The sequence below is a fragment of the Galeopterus variegatus genome, unplaced genomic scaffold (genome assembly GCF_000696425.1).
Source record: "Galeopterus variegatus unplaced genomic scaffold, G_variegatus-3.0.2 Scaffold236, whole genome shotgun sequence".
NCBI lineage: Eukaryota > Metazoa > Chordata > Mammalia > Dermoptera > Cynocephalidae > Galeopterus > Galeopterus variegatus.
In genome coordinates this window covers 291,079-309,604 of record NW_007726347.1, presented here as the reverse complement: position 1 = coordinate 309,604, position 18,526 = coordinate 291,079, and the positions used below count along the sequence as shown (strand labels likewise).

General features: G+C 34.0%; 1 protein-coding gene across 1 annotated transcript in view; it reads left to right on the top strand.

Annotated features, from left to right (window-relative positions):
- TAOK1 (TAO kinase 1) overlaps positions 1 to 18,526 on the top strand; it is a 94,449-nt gene that overhangs the window by 21,673 nt on the left and 54,250 nt on the right. The window contains exons 2-6 of the mRNA XM_008566343.1: positions 6,981 to 7,052; positions 9,717 to 9,818; positions 12,509 to 12,554; positions 13,126 to 13,222; positions 15,642 to 15,755. Of these exons, the coding sequence (XP_008564565.1) occupies positions 6,981 to 7,052; positions 9,717 to 9,818; positions 12,509 to 12,554; positions 13,126 to 13,222; positions 15,642 to 15,755 (431 nt within the window). The remainder of the gene's footprint in view (positions 1 to 6,980; positions 7,053 to 9,716; positions 9,819 to 12,508; positions 12,555 to 13,125; positions 13,223 to 15,641; positions 15,756 to 18,526) is intronic.

Below are 18,526 nucleotides of genomic sequence, written 5' to 3'. Positions count from 1 at the left end.
AAAAAAAAAAAAAAAAAAAAAAAAAAAAATTGGGCAAAAGAGCTAAGTAGGCATTTCTCTAAGGAAGATATACAAATGGCCAACAGATATATGAAAAAATGCTCAACATCTCTCAGCATCCAGGAAATGCAAATCAAAACTAATCTGAGATACCATCTCACCCCAGTTAGGATGGCTAAAATTCAAAAGAGTCTGAACGATAAATGCTGGCGAGGTTGCGGAGAAAAAGGAGCTCTCATACATTGTTGGTGGGACTGCAAAATGGTGCAGCCTCTATGGAAGCAGCACTCTTTACAATAGCCAAGAGTTGGAACCAGCCCAAATGTCCATCATCGGATGAGTGGATACAGAAAATGTGGTATATCTACACAATGGAATACTACTCAGCTATAAAATCGAGTGAAATACTGCCATTTGCAACAACATGGATGGACCTTGAGAGAATTATATTAAGTGAAAGAAGTCAGGCACAGAAAGAGAAATACCACATGTTGTCACTTATTGGTGGGAGCTAAAAGTAAATAAATAAATTCACACACACACAAAAAAAAATCGAGGGGGGGAAGGGGAGGAGACTTAACAACTACAATTCCTTGAAGTTGATACCATAAGCAAACCTAAACGACATTGTTGGGTGGGAAGGGGGGAGAGGGAGAAGGGAGGGGGGTTTTGGTAATGGGCCACAAATATCAACCTCATTGTATATCGACAAAATAAAATTAAGAAAGAAAAAAATAAATAAGTAACAATTAAAAATTAAATTTAAAATCAAAATTAAATCAATACGTATATGGAAGGGGGGTGTCCCTGAATTGAATGCAGACTGGAACAGTGCACCCAACTGTGATTATTCAGACATAATCATCTTGGGGGAAAATAGAACTAATCTGATAACTTTTGTACACAATATTTTAATACCCTCAGTATGACTGGGGAGAAGGAAACTGCGGACAAATTTTGAACTCTTCTTAATAGATTTGTTTCATATTGATATGGTTGTGACAGTTCTGAAACTATTTATTAAAGGATTGAGCAATGAGTAATGTTGAGGTTATTATTGGGAGTCAGAATTCTGTGAAAGAAGAGACATAGAAATCTGCTTCAAGATTCTAGTTGCAGTGACATCCTAATAGCAATGAGCACACTTAGCAGCCAGGTCTTGAATTACTCAGTAAAAAGAACCAAGAGCTCTTTGTTTGTTTTTGTTTGTTTTTCTTTTAAATGTTTTGTTTTGTTTTTATTGGTTATGAATATTCATGGGGTACAAAGCAAATTGTCCCCACTCGTGCCTAAGATGTGATGGCCAGATCCATACTGCAGCATGTTCATTCCACAAATTGTGATTATACCCTGTGTCCCCCACCCAATTATCACCTCATTTACCCGCAGTCTCCCTCCCCATCCCCTTTCCCTACTCCACTTTATATCCCTAGGTATTTTCTCTCCCTCTGGAAGTCCAACACACCACTGTGGTCTTTCTTTCCTTCTTTATCTCTTACCTCCCACTTATGAGAGAGTACATACGGTATTTATCCCTCCCTGCTTTGCTTATTTCACTCAACATAAGTTTCTCCAAGCTCATCCATGTTGTTGCAAATGGGAGAATTTTATTCTTTTTTATTGCAGAGTAGGAGTCCATGGTGTATATATACCACAGTTTCCTTATCCAATCATCCATCGATGGACATTTAGGTTGGTTCTATATCTTGGCTTTTGTGAACAGAGCTGCAGTGAATGTTGTAATGCAGGTATCCCTTCCACATGATTTCCATTCCTTGGGGTATATACCCAGAACTGGAATTGCTGGATCGAATGGACTATCTATCTGTAGTTGTTTGAGAAACCTCCATACTGTTTTCCATCATGGTTGTACTAATTTACAGTCCCACCAGCAGTGTAGGAGCATTCTTTCTCTCCACATCCTCGCCAGCATTTGTTATTCTCATTCCTTATGATTATAGCCAGTCTAACTGGGCTGAGATGATATCTCAGTGTGATTTTAATTTGCATTTTCCTGATGACTAGTGATGTTAGCATTTTTTCATGTACCTATTGGCCATTTGTATGTCTTCCTTTGAAAAATGTCTATTCCGTTCCTTTGCCCATTTTTTAATTGGGTTATTCTTTTTTTTACTGTATAATTGCTTGAGTTACTTGTATATTATGGCTATTAATCCCTTGTCAGATGCATAGTTAGCAAAAATTTTCTCCTACTCTGTAGGTTGTCATTTCATTCTCTTGATTGTTTCCTTTGCTGTGCACAAGCATTTTAGTTTGATATAATCCCATTTGTTTATTTTTTCTTTTGTTGCTTGTGCTTTTGGGCTCATGTTTGTAAAGTCTGTGCCCAGACCTAGTTCTTGAAGTGTTTCACCTATATTTTCCCTTAGTAATTTTATAGTTTCAGGTCTTATAGTTTAGTCTTTAATCCATTTTAAGTTGATTTTAGTATATGGTGAGAGGTGCATGTCTAGTTTTATTTTTCTACATATGGATATCCAAGTTTCCCAGCCACCATTTATTGAAGAGGCAGTCTTTTCCGCAATGTATGTTTTTGTTCCCTTTGTCAAATATCAGACGACTGTAGGCCTGAGGGGTAATTTCTGCATTCTCTGTTTGGCTCCACTGGTCCGAGTGTCTCTTTTTATGTCAGTACCATGCTGTTTTGGTTACTATAGCTTTGTAATATAATTTGAAGTCAGGTAGTATCAATCTGTCCCTATTTGCCAGACATGATACTGTATATAGAAAAACCTAAAGACTCTATCAAAAAACTCCTAGAGCTGGTTAATAATTTCATTAATGTTGCAGGATACAAAATACATGCCACCAAATCAGTTGCATTTATATTCTCCAATAATGAGCTAACAGAAAGAGAAATCAAGAAAGTAAGACCATTTACAACAGTCACACACACAAAAAAATACCTAGGAATCAATTTAACCAAGGAGGTGAAAGATCTCTAAAATGAGAACCACAAACCACTGTTGAAAGAAAATAAAGAAGATACAAAACGATGGAAAGATATTCCATGCTCTTGAATTGGAAGAATTAACATTGAGAAAATGTCTGTACTACCCAAAGCTATCTACAGATTCAATGTAATCCCCATCAAAATACCAATGACATTCTTCACAGAAATGGAAAAACAAAAACACCTCAACATTCATATGTAACAACAAAAGTCCCTGAATAGCCAAAGCAATCCTGAGCAAAAAAAATAAATAAATAAAGCTGGAGGCATAACACTACCCAAGAGCTCTTTGGAGGACTGGGTCATTATATTACTGGGACAGGAAATGTAAAAGATAAGCCTAGAACATCTTGCGTCAGAAAGTTAAAAAGTGTTTTTAAAAAGTGTGCATGGTAGGGCTATCAAGACACCGGATTAAGCTTAAAGAGGCTCCTATTGGCCAAAGCTGGGACAATTTTAACATCAATATAAAGACAGTAATGGGTTATAACCAACTGAATAAAATAGGAATCCGTAATTTCCATGATAGATGACGGATGCATGGATGGATAAGAAGGGAGGGCTCTTCCTTATAGTGGAATGCTGACTGATAAATGTAGAGGGAATAATAAAGTTAGAAAAATCAGTGAAGATTGTTTTGGGCTAGAATCTGCTTCAGTGGTTGCTAAATCTAGGTAATAAGTTTAATGAAGAGCAGGATGTTTATAAGATTTAAAATTATCTCCCTGTAGATTGCTTGTTAGATGCACGGTGGGAAACAGTAACTATAGCTATATACTGTATATTGGAAAAACCAGACAGCATTTTGGGTGATGAAAATTAGTAACACCAATGAGACATTGTATACCTTTGGTGTGATACAATATCACTTGTGTAGTATTTTGGTCAGGGATCTATAGCATTAGGTGAGTACAAATTTAGAAACATTCTGTAAAATATCCATTGTATATCCATTTGTTCTTCACAAATGTCAATGTCATGAAAGACAAAGAAAGGTTGAAGAATCTTTTCAGATTAGAGGAGACTAATAAAACGTGATAACTAAGCCCAGTATGTGATCTCACTGGGACGGAAGAACATTTGCTGACATTAAATATTTTTATTTTTTAAGAATAGGCAAAGATTATATCTCAATTTAATTTGCAAAGAGTTTTCCCCTATAGCCTTCACCCAGTTTCCCCTAATATTAATATGTTATTTTACCATGATATATTTATCAAAACTAAGAAATCAACACTGATACAATATTATTAACTACATTCTTTATTCAGATTTTCCCAGTTTTCCCACTAACGTCTCTCTTCTGTTCCAGGATCCAATCCAGAATATTGTATTGCATTTAGTATACTCACTTCTAAATCAAACCTTATCTTAGGCTAATTAAAAGTGTGGCTGTTTTATGCAAAAGAATGAAATCGGACCATCTATAAAAGTCAACTCAAAATGGATCAAAGAACGAAGTATAACAGTTAAAACTATAAAATTTTTGGAAGAAAACACGGGTAAATCTGCATGGCTTTGGTTTTGGTAAAGGAATCTTAGACACCAAAAGCATGAGCAGTGGGCCGGCCCGGTGGCACACTGGAGAGTGCGCTTCTTGGGAGTGCGGCGGCGCTCCCACCGAGGGTTCGGATCCCATGTGGAGACCAGTTCCCGCTCACTGGCTGAGCGTGGTGCGGGTGCAACACCGAGGGTTGCGATCCCGTTGCCGGTCCCTGGTACGGGCGCAACACTGAGGGTTGCGATCCCGTTACCCGTCAGTAAAAAAGACAGAAAAAAGGAAAAAAAAAAAAAAAGCATGAGCAGACAAAAGAAAAAAGATATAAATTGGACTTCGTCAGGATTAAAGTATCTATTCTTAAAAACAGTGAAAAGACAAACCACAGAAATAGAGAAAATATTTGCAAATCATATATCTGATAAGGGACTTTCGTCTGTAAAGAACTCTTAAAACTCAGTAATCAAAAGACACCCAATGTAAAAAATGGGCAAAGTATCTGAATTGATAATTCTTCAAAGAAGATATACCAATGGCCAGGAAGCACATGAAAAGATGCTCAGCATTATTAGTCACGAACTTTGAAAACATTATGCTAAGTGAAAGAAACCAATCACAAAAGCCCACATATATAATTCCATTTATATGAAATGTCCAGAATGACAAGTGTTATTCCCTCCCTTCAAGATCACATACTGTGCTTAGTTATCCTGTCTTATTAGGCATGGGAAGATCTCTAGAGACAGAAAGTAGATTGTTGCTTAAGGCTGGAGATGGGTAAGGAGATAGGATAATGATAGCTAATGGAGAAAAAAAAATTATTGTAAAATAAATACAAGGGCCGGCCCGGTGGCGCACTGCTACAGTGCGCCGCTTGGGAGCGTGGCGGCGCTCCCGCCGAGGGTTCGGATCCCACATACAGACCGGTTCCCGCTCACTGGTGGCTGAGCGAGGTGTGGGTGCAACACCGAGGGTTGCGATCCCGTTGCCGGTCCCGGTCCGGTACGGGCGCGACACTGAGGGTTGCGATCCATTGCCGGACACGAAAAAAAGACAAAAAGGAGAAAAAAGAAAAAAGAAATTGAAACATCATTAGTTCTTCCTAGGACCCATTTAGCAGAGCACAGATGATGAGCTGTGAGTTTTCTTTTTTTTTTTTTAAAGTACCTTTATGGAGGTATAATTTATAGATGCTGCCCTTTTTCTTAAAGCAAGTTTTTGAGGTATAATTTATATACCATAAATCCACCTACTTTAAGTGTACATTTCAATGATTTTTAGTGAATATGAGTTTTGCAACCATCACCATAATCCCGTTTTAGAACATTTTGTCTTTGGGAATTCATTACGGCCTGAATTGAAAATGAATTATGATTTAATGATTCTGACCCTTTTATTAAACTCATTTAAAATATTTTATAGCTATTGTCTTGTACCTTCTTAATATATATTATTACTTTTTTACACAAAATGAGACATTGGCTCTTCTTTTCTAGAGAGTTAACTATCATGTTTCTGTTATTTTTTTTATCTACTTTTTTCAGAATTTCCACAACAGTGTTAAATCATTGTGTTGGCATTTTAGGAGTCTTCTCTTGATCCTGTTTAACAACAGTTGTTTTCAATAGATATGATTTATCATGTTGAGGAAATATCTTTCCAATTTTGGTTTTCTAAGAGTTTGGCCTTTTCTGCAATTGCATACATTTACAATTAGGCCCTTTCTGCATTTTTAGCATTTATTAAAAGTTTGTATACATTTTTCCTCTTTGACTTTTTAAAAATGTGAATTGAAATGTTTTCTTAGTATCAAAATCTCCTACATTCCTGTGATTGTATATTTTATCCAAGTGAAAGATTCTTTTAATGCCCAGTAAAATTTGATTTGTTGATTTTAGTGCTTCCCTGTCTACATTTACCAATGAATTTAGTACCTTTCAGTTTTTGTACTGTTTGTGAGATTTCAGTTATGGGCTTATACTGCGTTCATAAAATTAATAGGATAGCTTTCTTTTTATCTCCCCTCATGTCCTGGAAAATTCCCCTGGTAACTTTTTTATTGAAGACTATTTTAAAGGTAATTCATTGGAATTCTTTTCAATTTGACATCGTTTGTTTTACTTACATTTTATTCTTTAAATCAGTTTTAGTAATTTATTATTTCCTGGAAAATTGTCCATTTCATTGAGATCTCAAAATTTATTAGCATAGATTTGTATGCACTAGCCTTGTTTTGTCTATTTGATTATAGTACTACTCAAATTTCTATATTTTTCCTCTCAACTACATTACTCAGTGGTAAACCTGCTTTATTTTTCTTTCCAAAGTACTAGCTCCTGGATAATTTTATAAGTTTTGCTGCATAGTGTTATTTTTTGAATGTTCTTTAAAAGCAGTTTTGATGTCCTTTTTGACATAGTATCTTACAAGGGTTTTATTCTCAAAGAAATAATTGCCCAGATTTAATCTGTTAATTATTAAAACAGTCCTTTCTTTGTTCTTTTTTAGGCACGAGATGTGCGTACCAATGAAGTGGTGGCCATCAAGAAAATGTCTTATAGTGGAAAGCAGTCTACTGAGGTGGGTTAAATATACACATTCTTATTGAAAAACATACTGTTTTTAATTGGGGAGGAAGGGTGGAATTTTTTGAAGAAGTGTAATATACATACAGAAAAGTGTACAAATCTTTGTGTCTCAATTTTCTTTTACAAACTGATGTACCCGTTTAACTGATAACCTAGAGCCATAAACAACATTACGGATGGAGGGCCATCCCCAAATCCCTCCAGCTTGTGCCCTCTGCTTTTAATTTTCAAACTGTGGTTTAGTATCTCATTCTCTGTTTATCTTGGAGGGATTATCACTTTCTAAAAATTAAAGTAGAATATGTACTTGACAGTAAATTATATTAATAGTCTTTTAAAATGGTTTAGGAACTCTTGAATGGCTATTTTAAACCAATTTTAGTCGAATGCAGTGTGTATTCTGAGAAATAGGCGACAATGTGTAACAGTGTGAAAAACCAAAAAATAAAATTATTTATACTATACTGAATATACTTTAGTTTGCTGATATTCTGATTAGTTCTTTTCAGGTTATATTTATTCTACTTAACTACATAAGTGTATTTATAAAATATAGCCTACTTTTAAAATCTAGGATTCTATCAGTTTTTAATTTTTAAAATTTTTTATTATTTTTAATTGTGGTAAAATACACATAACATAAAGGTTATCATCTTAACCATTTTTAAATGTACAGTTCAGCGGCATTAGATGCAATCATATCATTCTGCAATCATTACCACCATTCATCTCTAAAATTCTTTTCATTTTGCAAAACTGAAACTCTGTACCCAATAAACAGTAATTCTGCAGCCCCTACAAACCACCATTCAACTTCCCATCTCTATGAATTTAACTACTTTAAGAACTTTGTATAAGTGGAATCATTCAGTATTTGTCCTTTTGTGACAGGCTTATTTCATGTAACATAATGTCCTCTAAGGTCATCCATGTTGTAGCACGTCAGAATTTCCTCCTTTTTAAGGCTGAAAAATACTCTGTGTGTGTGTATTTGTATATGTGTGCATACGTAAATATACATATCTACATATCCATGTCTATTTATCTATCTGTACATCACACACACACACACACACACACACACATTTATATAAGTGCCATCTATCAATGGACACTGGGTTGCTTCCACCCTTTGGCTATTTGTGAATAATGCTGCTATGAACATGGGCATACAAATATTTCTTCAAGTTCCTACATTCAGTTATTTTAGGTATATGCCTAGAAGTGGAATTGCTGGATTAGTTTTAAAGATTTTGGTTTTCTATTTTGTTGAAATCCCTTTATTTTACGGCAAATCTTATTTTTGTGATGATCATACTGTGAATATGATAATACTATAATGATTATATTATTGTTCTATCATTTTGATACCTAAAAAACTCCTAACATATTTTACAAATTTACTCTAATTTTTCTTTGCCATTCTGTAAAACAGCTTTAGGACTAGCATTCACAGGCTTACAGTTGTACCAGGTTGGAGTTTGATTGATTAATCACACCAAGAACAAAAAATTTCCTTTAGGGCATCATCCTTTAATGTCTGATATTGGTGTCCTTCATGAAAATTATTTTACATTGAGGAATACAATTTTTTTGAGTATGCCTCCCAGAGTGATCAAATTTCAGATTTAAAGCCCATAAAATAAATTTTCTGATTTTAGCATTTTATAGTACATTTTACATGAAACATGGTGAACATGTTTTGTTGTATTCCATTTAAGGCTTGTGAAATAATATAGGAGGTATATGATTTTAAATCTAGTTCAAAACTTCCCTAAAACATTTTCTAGTACAGTACCTTTCCTGTCCTTAAGAATATAGCCCAAGTCAATGGAAATGCTTAAAAAAACTAAAACTAGAACAAAAAACAGATTCCTAGTTCATATCCCACACTTACTAAAACCTTTAGAATTTCTGGGTATGGACCCAAAGACCTGTATTTTTAAAGTTCCCTGGTTACTTCTTAATAGTAACTATGTTTAGGATATGGCCTAAGTATTTAAGGTTGTTGTGAAGTAGCTTAAGGTCAAAGGTTTATCTGTATTTCCTGGTAGGTATTAGTAAGGAAGGCTTTTAGTGAAATAGGTAGGAAAGGTATTCATACTGCTTGTTTTTTCTGTGAACTTTCCTGTGTAATAACTAATTAATTGTTTGCTAGCATTTTAGAGCCTGCATTTAGGAACTTAAATCTGAGAGGAATTACTTCATTTCAGTTAAAAACAAAAAGCAAAGAAATACTAACATTTGGTAGAAGAAATAAGCCAAAAACACAATAGGTGAACTTTATAGTATAATTTATACATCAATAAAGTTGTAAATAAAAAGAGGTTTGACTTTTGAAGAAAAAAAATCGCTGAATATGTTATATAGTTATCAACATGCTTGGTATATGGTTGTAAAATTTAATAAAACTCATTAATGATGAATTTTATCAAACTAAAATTTGTCCTACCTTGAATGAAATAATTTTGTAAGTTATATAACTGAGTTGTAAACTATATGAATGAACTTTTTTAACTTGACATTTCCTCTAAAAATTGCAAATCAAAGTGTTCTTGTTAGTCCTTCTTAATTTAGTAATTACTTTTTTCTTATATAACTTTCTAAGGAAAAGCAGCTGTTCATAATTCTTTCTCTTTGTTTTTTCTCCCAACAGAAATGGCAGGATATCATTAAGGAAGTCAAGTTTCTACAAAGAATAAAACATCCCAACAGTATAGAATACAAAGGCTGCTATTTACGTGAACACACAGCATGGGTTGGTATCTGCTCTCTCCTTGTAATTTTAATTGGTTTTGGTTTGAAACTAATAAATTCAGAATATCTCAAACAGGTTGGGTAAAGACATGAAAAACACCTGAAACGTTAGTTCATTCTGAGAGAAAAACAGCAGCATTTCCTAGATCTCTTAAGCAATAAGAGGTAATAGAGGTTGGCAAGTCTACTAGAGATTTTTCAGAATTCTGCTGACCTTCATGTGTATGAGAGGATTTCAAAAAGTTCATGGAAAGTGGAATTGAAAGATAAAAATAGAAAATGTAAACTTTATATCTCAATATAAGTTCCATCAAGTTCAAGATATGTTTGTAAGCATTGATATCAGCCATTTAGTCCATCACTAAAGAACTAAGGGTCCTGGGAATTTAACTGTGTCAATGCAGCATTTTTCTTACTATAATTCTTCAGGTATTAACTGAAGAAAAATGGGTGCCCTTTAAGAAATTTTGAAGATTAGGAAACAAAAAGAAGTCAGAAGGAACCAAATCAGCACTTTAAGGGGGATGCCTAATGATTTCCCGTCAGAACTCTTGCAAAATTGCTCGTTTGATAAGCGGAATCAGCAGGACCTTTGTTGTGGTGGGGAACTCTAGTGAAGCTTTCCCGGGTATTTTTCTGCTAGAGCTTTGGCTATCTCTATAACACTTTCATAATAAGCAGACGTTTATTGTTCTTTGGCCCTCCAGAAAGTCAATAAGCAAAATTTCTTGAGCATCCCCAAAAACCATTGCCATGATCTTTGCTCTTGACCAGTCCACTTTTGCTTTGACTGGAACACTTCTACCTCTTGGTAGCCATGGCCTTGATTGTGCTTTGTCTTCAGGATCATACTGGTAAAAGACATGTTTCATCACCTGTTTACAGTTTTGAAGAAATGCTTCAGGATTTTCATCCCACGTGTTTAAAATCTCCATTGAAAGCTCTGCTCTTGTCTACAGCTGATCTGGGTGCAACAGTTTTGGCACCCATTGAATGGAAAGTTTGTTCAACTTTAATTTTTTGGTCAGACTTGTGAAAGCTGAACCAGTTGAGATTTCTGTGGTTTGGCTGTTGTTTCTGCTGGTAATTGTCATCCTCTTCAATTAGGTCATGAACAAGATTAATTTTTTCTTTGCAAATTGATGTGGATGGTCTGCCACTGCGGGCTTCATCTTCAACGTTATCTTGTCCCTTCTTAAAATGAGTTACCCATTTGTAAACTGCTGATTTCTTTGGGGCATTGTCCTCATAGACTTTTCGTATAGCAACAGTGACTTCACCTTTCTTCCTCCCAAGCTTCACTAGAAATTTGATGTTTGTTTTTGCTTCAATTTTAGCAGAATTCATGTTGCTCTGATAGGAGTTCTTTTCAAACTGATATCCTATCCTTCGTAGTGCCTCAGACTAGATCCTGTTCAGACAAGTTGTAAAAAGTTAGTATGAGTTTATTTTGGTGCAGAAAACCTTTGCAATTCATGCGTAGTTTTTTTATAATGCTCATTTTCTATGAACTTTTTGAAGACCCTCTTGTATGATAAAATGCCCTCTGATAGTTTTAGAAGTACCATTCAAACATTGTGAAAACAATCTTGTTACTTGAGGGCAAAAGTTAGCATATCTTTTTTTACATGAGCATATTGTAATCCATTTAACCAGAATGATCTTGGTGAATTTGGGGTCAATCCTGGTGAAATTAAAACTGATCATGATTTCTTGACTGGATAATAGTAAAGGTATAGATTTGGGACACTTTATTACAACTAATAGAAATTAATTTTGCCCTGTTGTTACCAGGAATTACTCTTATTTTGAATAACTAATAAGCCATAGCTAATTATCATTTTAACATACTTAACTTAGATTTAGATTTGTCATGTTTCATGCATTTTTATCCCGTTTGATTTTGGTGGTGCCGGTAGTGACTTCTAAAGTTGAGGCTGGTTAGCTTGGTTGGTTAGAGCATGGTAATGATGACAGCAAGGACCAGGATTCAGCCCCTGTCCTGGCCAGTCACCAAAAAAATAAAGTAAAATTGAAGCTATGTTTGAAGAAAAAGTAGTGACCTTGATCAGGTTACCTTTCTCTCTCTGAAGTTTCTCCATCTGTAAAACAAGGATAATAGTAAGATCTTCCCAATAAAATTCTTAGAAGGATTAAATTGGTTAATATATATAAAATACCTGGCACATAGGAGGTGCTCTGTGTTTGCTTTAAAAGAAACTTTTTTTTTTGGATGGCTGGACAGTACAGGGATCAAACCCTGGACCTTGGTGTTATCAGCTCACACTCACCAACTGAGCTAACTGGCCAGGCCCTAAAAGAAACATTTAAGCTGCACACATAGTTCCAGAGAACACAGTTGTCTACCTCCTAACAATTATCAATATTGTTACTATAGGTTAATAGTAACAATGTGTATATTCCTTTATAATTTTAATTAGTAACTATATATGAAATATATAGCTTATGGAAGTTATTATATTTTGACATTATTAAAGGATTAATGTATTATTGGTTTACTTTATATATGCATTTAACAAATTACTGAATACGTAACTTTATTTTTTAGGTAGATGATGACTAGAATTTGTTTTCTTTCAAACTTCTTGATCTGGGTGAATGTATTTTATCTCAAATAGAATCTGTATAATAAAGTATCTTAATGCCTTTATAATTTTTCTTCCCATGTAGCTTGTAATGGAATATTGTTTAGGATCTGCTTCAGATTTACTAGAAGGTAAGTTTCTTTTGACTATTTTTTTAAAAGTATTAATGGAATAAAATAATAATTCAGTTAGAGGTTATTTAAAGTTAATACTAAATAATGCAACACTTTCTAGAAAGAGTGGAAACCTTAGCCTTTTCCAGATTCTCAGCATAGTATGTGCTATTCTCATTAAATATTTTATAGCAGCATAAAATAGGTGAGTTTTCTCTCATTTGATTTTACAAGCATTTTTTCTGGATTTTCTGTCATTCAGCTTGATCTGCTCTTTCTGTTCAGAACAAAGACAGATGAGAATAAAGGGAGAACTTTTTTTTGTTGCTTTTGTCTTTGTAATAACCAAATAATTATTTAATATGTTACCTAAGAGGAAATAGACTGTGAACTATATTTTAACAGCAAGCACAACTGTATACTAGTTATAAAGTTCAGTAGCCTAGTTTTATCATCTTGGGAAATAAATCTTTTTGTTAAATGCGAATTTCTTTAAATTGCCCCTGCCCATACATTAGATATATATATTTATTTTTTTAAACAAACATGTTCTATGTAATAATTATTTTCAAATAAATTCTTATTTAAGTCCACAAAAAGCCATTACAAGAAGTGGAGATAGCAGCAATTACACATGGTGCTCTCCAGGGATTAGCCTACTTACATTCTCATACCATGATCCATAGGTAAGTGCTTTGAAAATTGTCATGTACTAGCAAGCAAATGGCTTGTATTTATGAATGATAGAATTTAACTCTGAAAATTTTGTTGGTTATAGCCAAATGGAATCATATAAACTCATATTTGTTTTGATTGTCCATGTCTTAAAAACAATATAGTGATAAATTTGATCTCTCTGTTTAGGATAATTTTATCTTTGCCTACAGGTGCTTATGGGCCTTCTAAAGTATGTGCACTTTATGGATTTGTGGTGGAAATTTAATCGTAGAATCATTTAATTTGCTAACTAGAAAGGGTATTAGGGATCATATAGTCTTTCTTTTTTATTTTATAGGTAAAGAAAATGATACCCCAGTTTGTAACTGTAATTTCTCAAAGGTTGCAAAGTCAAATATATTGGAGCTAGAACTAAACTTAGATCTTTTGTCTTCTTGTTAACTAATAATGCCAGGTTTGTTCCATTGATTCTGTGACATTGATAAAAGCTACTCCAGACTCTTTCCTTTTGACTATTAGTCCTTGATAATCCTTGATGATGGATAGTACTTTTGAGGTCAAATAATTTCATAATGCATTTTCAGCCTTGGTATTGGTTTTGGCTGTTTTAGAAGGAAACTTGCTTTTTTTCATATATATGTGAACCAGATAATACATTTCAGACTATATAATAAGGTCATTGTGAGTTAATGGGTTATCGTTTTTTTTAGATAAGGATAGTAAGGTCCAAGAGAAATCTATGTTAGTAAATAAGTGACTGGTGAAGTTGGAATTAAAACCTAAGATATTCTCTCTTCAAAGTATAGTCAGTCCTCTGTGTCCATGGGTTTTGCATCTGTGGATTCAACAAACAATGCATGGAAAATATTTGGGGGAAAAAACAATAAAAAGTAACAATACAACACTTAAAAAAATACAAAAGTTTAAAAATACAGTATAACAACTATTTACATAGCATTTACATTGTATTAGGTATTATAAGTAATCTAGAGATGATTTAAAGTATATGGGAGGATGTGCGTAGGTTATATGCAAAAACTATGCCATTTTATATAAGGAACTAGGGCATATGCAGATTTTTGAATTTGTGGGGGTCCTGAAATCAATCCCTTGTGGATATAGAGGGATGACTTTTACAAGACAAATGGAAGGAAAATACATTCACTTAGTATTGTAGGTTGAGTATTCCTTATCCGAAATGCTTGGGACCGGAATTGTTTCAGATAGATTTTGTTGGATTTTGGAATATTTGCAGAATACATACTGGTTGAGCATTCCTAATCTGAAAATCTGATATGCTGCAGTGAGCATTTTCTGTCAGGATTATGTTGGTATTCAAAAAGTTTCTGATAATGGAGCATTTCTGATTTTGGATTTTCAGGTTAGGGATGCTCAACCTGTATATATGCATTACAGTACTATAAAAAGAATTGACAGGTGTTTGAAAAAAAAATTTTTTTTTAATTTTTGAAAAGTTAAGTATGTTATAATACCGCATGGACACACAATTCCATTGTATAAATACTCATAATTTTTTTAGTTTGGACGGACAGTGTGTTTGCTGTTTCAGAAAGTAAATTTGGGATCATTGATGCTACTTTATCCATATATTTCAGTTTTCATTTCATATTTAGTTAGGGGATCTGTGCTAAAGATTGAAAGTCATATGAATAATCCTTGGGGTTGGCCAGTTAGCTCACTTGGTTAGAGCACAGTGCTAATACCAACGTCAAGGGTTCGGATCCCCCTACTGGCCAGCTGCTAAAAAAACAAAAACCAAGCCAAACCAAAAAAAACAAAAAAATACACCAAGTTTGGAAGATAAGATTTTTTGTTTTTGTTTTTTGCTTTCTTTTCCTTTTCTTTTTTTAACATTAAGTGGGGTTCTCAAATATTATAAAGGGTTTGTTAGCTAATTAAATTCTGTTTTTAGAACCTTATTTGTACCAGTACACAGAAATGCAAGTGTAGAATATATGCTGCGGTTACTTTTTTTCTGTTTTGCCTTTTACCACTATTTGTCTTCTCTTTTAGAAATTTGTTACTAGATATTTATATGAAAGATGTATTTTCTGTTTTCTTGTTTGAATCCTAAAGAATTAGGATTATATAAGAATTGACAAGTGCTTGGAAATTTGGTTTTTCTGTTTAAATTTTCGAAAGGTTAAGTGTATGTTATAATGCCCCATGGATACAATTCCATTATATAAATACTCATAATTTTTTTAGTTTGGATGGACAGTGTGTTTGCTGTTTGAGAAAGTTTGAAAGTAAATTTGGGATCATTATCCCAATTGTAAGATTATCTCAGCACTTAATTATTTTGATTTCTTCTTCCCTACTTTACAAATTCTTATTTGATTTTTATCATTTTAAACACAATCTAATGAAGGAAAGATAAATAATTTCCATGTTCATTAAATCCAGAGATATCAAAGCAGGAAATATCCTTCTGACAGAACCAGGCCAGGTGAAACTTGCTGACTTTGGATCTGCTTCCATGGCATCTCCTGCCAATTCTTTTGTGGGAACGCCATATTGGTAAGAATAGTCCTATGTGGTATTGATCCTCATAATTGAAATAGGCAATGTGTGGTTGTACTTCTTTCAGATGTTGTATCTTTTCCCTGGAAATATAATGCTATTTTGGACATTTTTACTTTAAACATTATACATAGTTTTAAATATAGATTTGGAGTGCTGCTCTTGCATCTGCTTACTTTTTCATTTTGTCCCTGCCACATTTGCTTTCTTATTACTATCTGCATCATATATTGGGTATGCGAGTAAAAAAACTCAATAAAATTCAAGTGGGAGAGGAGATAAACATACTAAGTGGTAATTAGTATGTTTTCTGTAGATTTATATTTACCATGTATCAATGATACTCAGACTAAGACTACTTAAATTCTGGTAGCTGATTTGGAGTATTTTTCTGTTTTGTTTTGACCTTTTAGTATGGAGAATTTCAGACATATGTAAAAGTAGACAAAAGTATGATGAAACCTTACATAATAATCACCCAGCCCAACAACATTCACATGTGACCAGTCCTGCCCTATCTCTTCTCCTTCTTAACCCCCACCCCAGTTATTTTGAAACAAATACTAGACATCATCTAATTTCAGCTATAAATAATTTAGTTAGTATCTGTCAGCAAGTTTGAAGGGACTAATTTTTCAGATCTTTAACTTCCATATGTGCCCTCTTTGTATATGCTGAGAGTGGTACCTGAGGTCCATTGTATCTTCTTTCCCACCTACCTTTCAAATCTCCCTTCTCTTGCTTTATATTAAAAAAAAGGAGGGTGGGGCAGTTTACCCATCCTGAATATTAGAATGGTGCATTGCTCTAGAATGTAAAAGCCTAAGAAGCACATCAGAGAGACATTTTGAGAATGTATAGCACTTATGAGAATTATTAAAGGGTCAGGGTACAAATTCATGGCAAGTTCCTGTGCCTTTCCAGGCATCTTCCTACCTTTCCTTTTTCTTCTTTTTTAGCGTAGAATTCAGAACTGAGATGGTTGTCGTGGGGACATGTTAACATGTTTACTGCATTGAAAATGAAGTCAGACTTTTTCTGACAGAAAGTGATTATGATTTGTCTGATTGAGATGACTGTGAAGACTGGTTTATTAGTCCGTTTCTATTGCTTATAACAAAATACCTGGAACTAGGTAATTTATAAAAAATGAAATTTATTGCTTACAGTTTCTGAGGCTGGGAAACCCAAAGTCCAGGGAACACATTTGGTGAAGGCCTTGGTGGTGGCAACAGAGATGACAAGGTGTCTCATTGCAAAATGGCAGAGCCGAGAGAGAGACAGAGAGAGACTAATTCACTCTCCTTTTAAAGCATTCTACACCACGCCCATGGCCACCATTTTTAATCCATTCACTACTGCATGGTCCTACAATCTAATCACTTCTTCAAGTCCCCACCTCTCTATAACCATAATAGGATTTCCTACCCTCAATAGTTACAGTGGAGATTAAGCCTCAGGGAGGATGGGGGGCATCCAATTTACAGCAACTGGCTTTGCTAATTAGGTTATATGGCAGTGGTTTTAATAAATTGAATGAACTAATTCTGCAGCTGCAAGTTTTAAATATCTTTAAAGCACATATACAATATACAGTATATGTATATGCTTTATATCTTTTAGTTACTAATTTTATAATACATAGATATTGGCACAGAAACATGCAAAAGGATTAATAGTTTTTATAAATTCTAGGAGGTAAATGAATAAAAAAATTTGAAGACCTCTGCTCTAAATGATCAAAAATTTTTTGTGTAGATCTCTAGTCTAGATAGTTCCCTTCTCCTCTATTAAAAAGGATTCTCTGAACCAATAATACTTCTTAATGATTCCTCTCTTTAGAAATTGGTGATGAATATTTGATATTAGAAAGGCTGTAGAAAGTCCTGCAACAAAAAACACAAAAATTCCTCCTTTAACTTTGCTTAACTTAGTCATTTCCAAAACTTACTTCAACATCTTAAAGAATACTTGGGAAACACCTTGTTAATGATTATTGAAAGTTACTTTATTTACATATTTGTTAATTGGTATATGGTATATGTGGTACAGAAGAACTGGATACATATTTGTGTCCTTACACATATACATACATGCACACACACACACACACATTGGGAGTGCCTGGTGATGGTCTTATTGAAGCAGTCAGTAACTGTTTTAAGTATCTATCTGTGCTTAACACCAAATACAAATGAAGTGTAAGGTAAAGTACCATCAAGAATGTTAGAATCTAGTCGAATACGTGAGTTAGTGTTTCGTTTTATAACTGGAATACCCATAAGATTGATAATTGTGTGATTGTTGTGAGCTACCCTAGCCACATTTATCATGGAACGCCATTTTTATTTGAAAGACACACAAACAATGGCGATTCAGTCTTGGTTACTGTGGCAGATATTCTCTCAAGTAAATGAGTGAGCTTGTCACTTCAAGGAAAACAACTGACAGTATTTGTTGTCAGTGGCAAAATTCAGTCTTTCAAGCAAATGTTAGACTTTTGTAATGAGATCCTGAGACCAAAATGTTTGAGAACACTGGCCTAAAGGATATGCAATATTCGAATCTGCAAATTTGAACAGATGCAAAATACAACCCTCCTCTGGTGGTGTTCTTTTGGGATGGTGTTACATGATTATGACAGATAGTGAGAATGAATCTCACACTGTATGTGTATTGCCAAATGTTTATCTCACAACCTGTAATGCACTTAATTCCCATTATCAAAATTCTTTTTTTTTTTTTTTTTTTTTTTTTTTTTTTCCGTG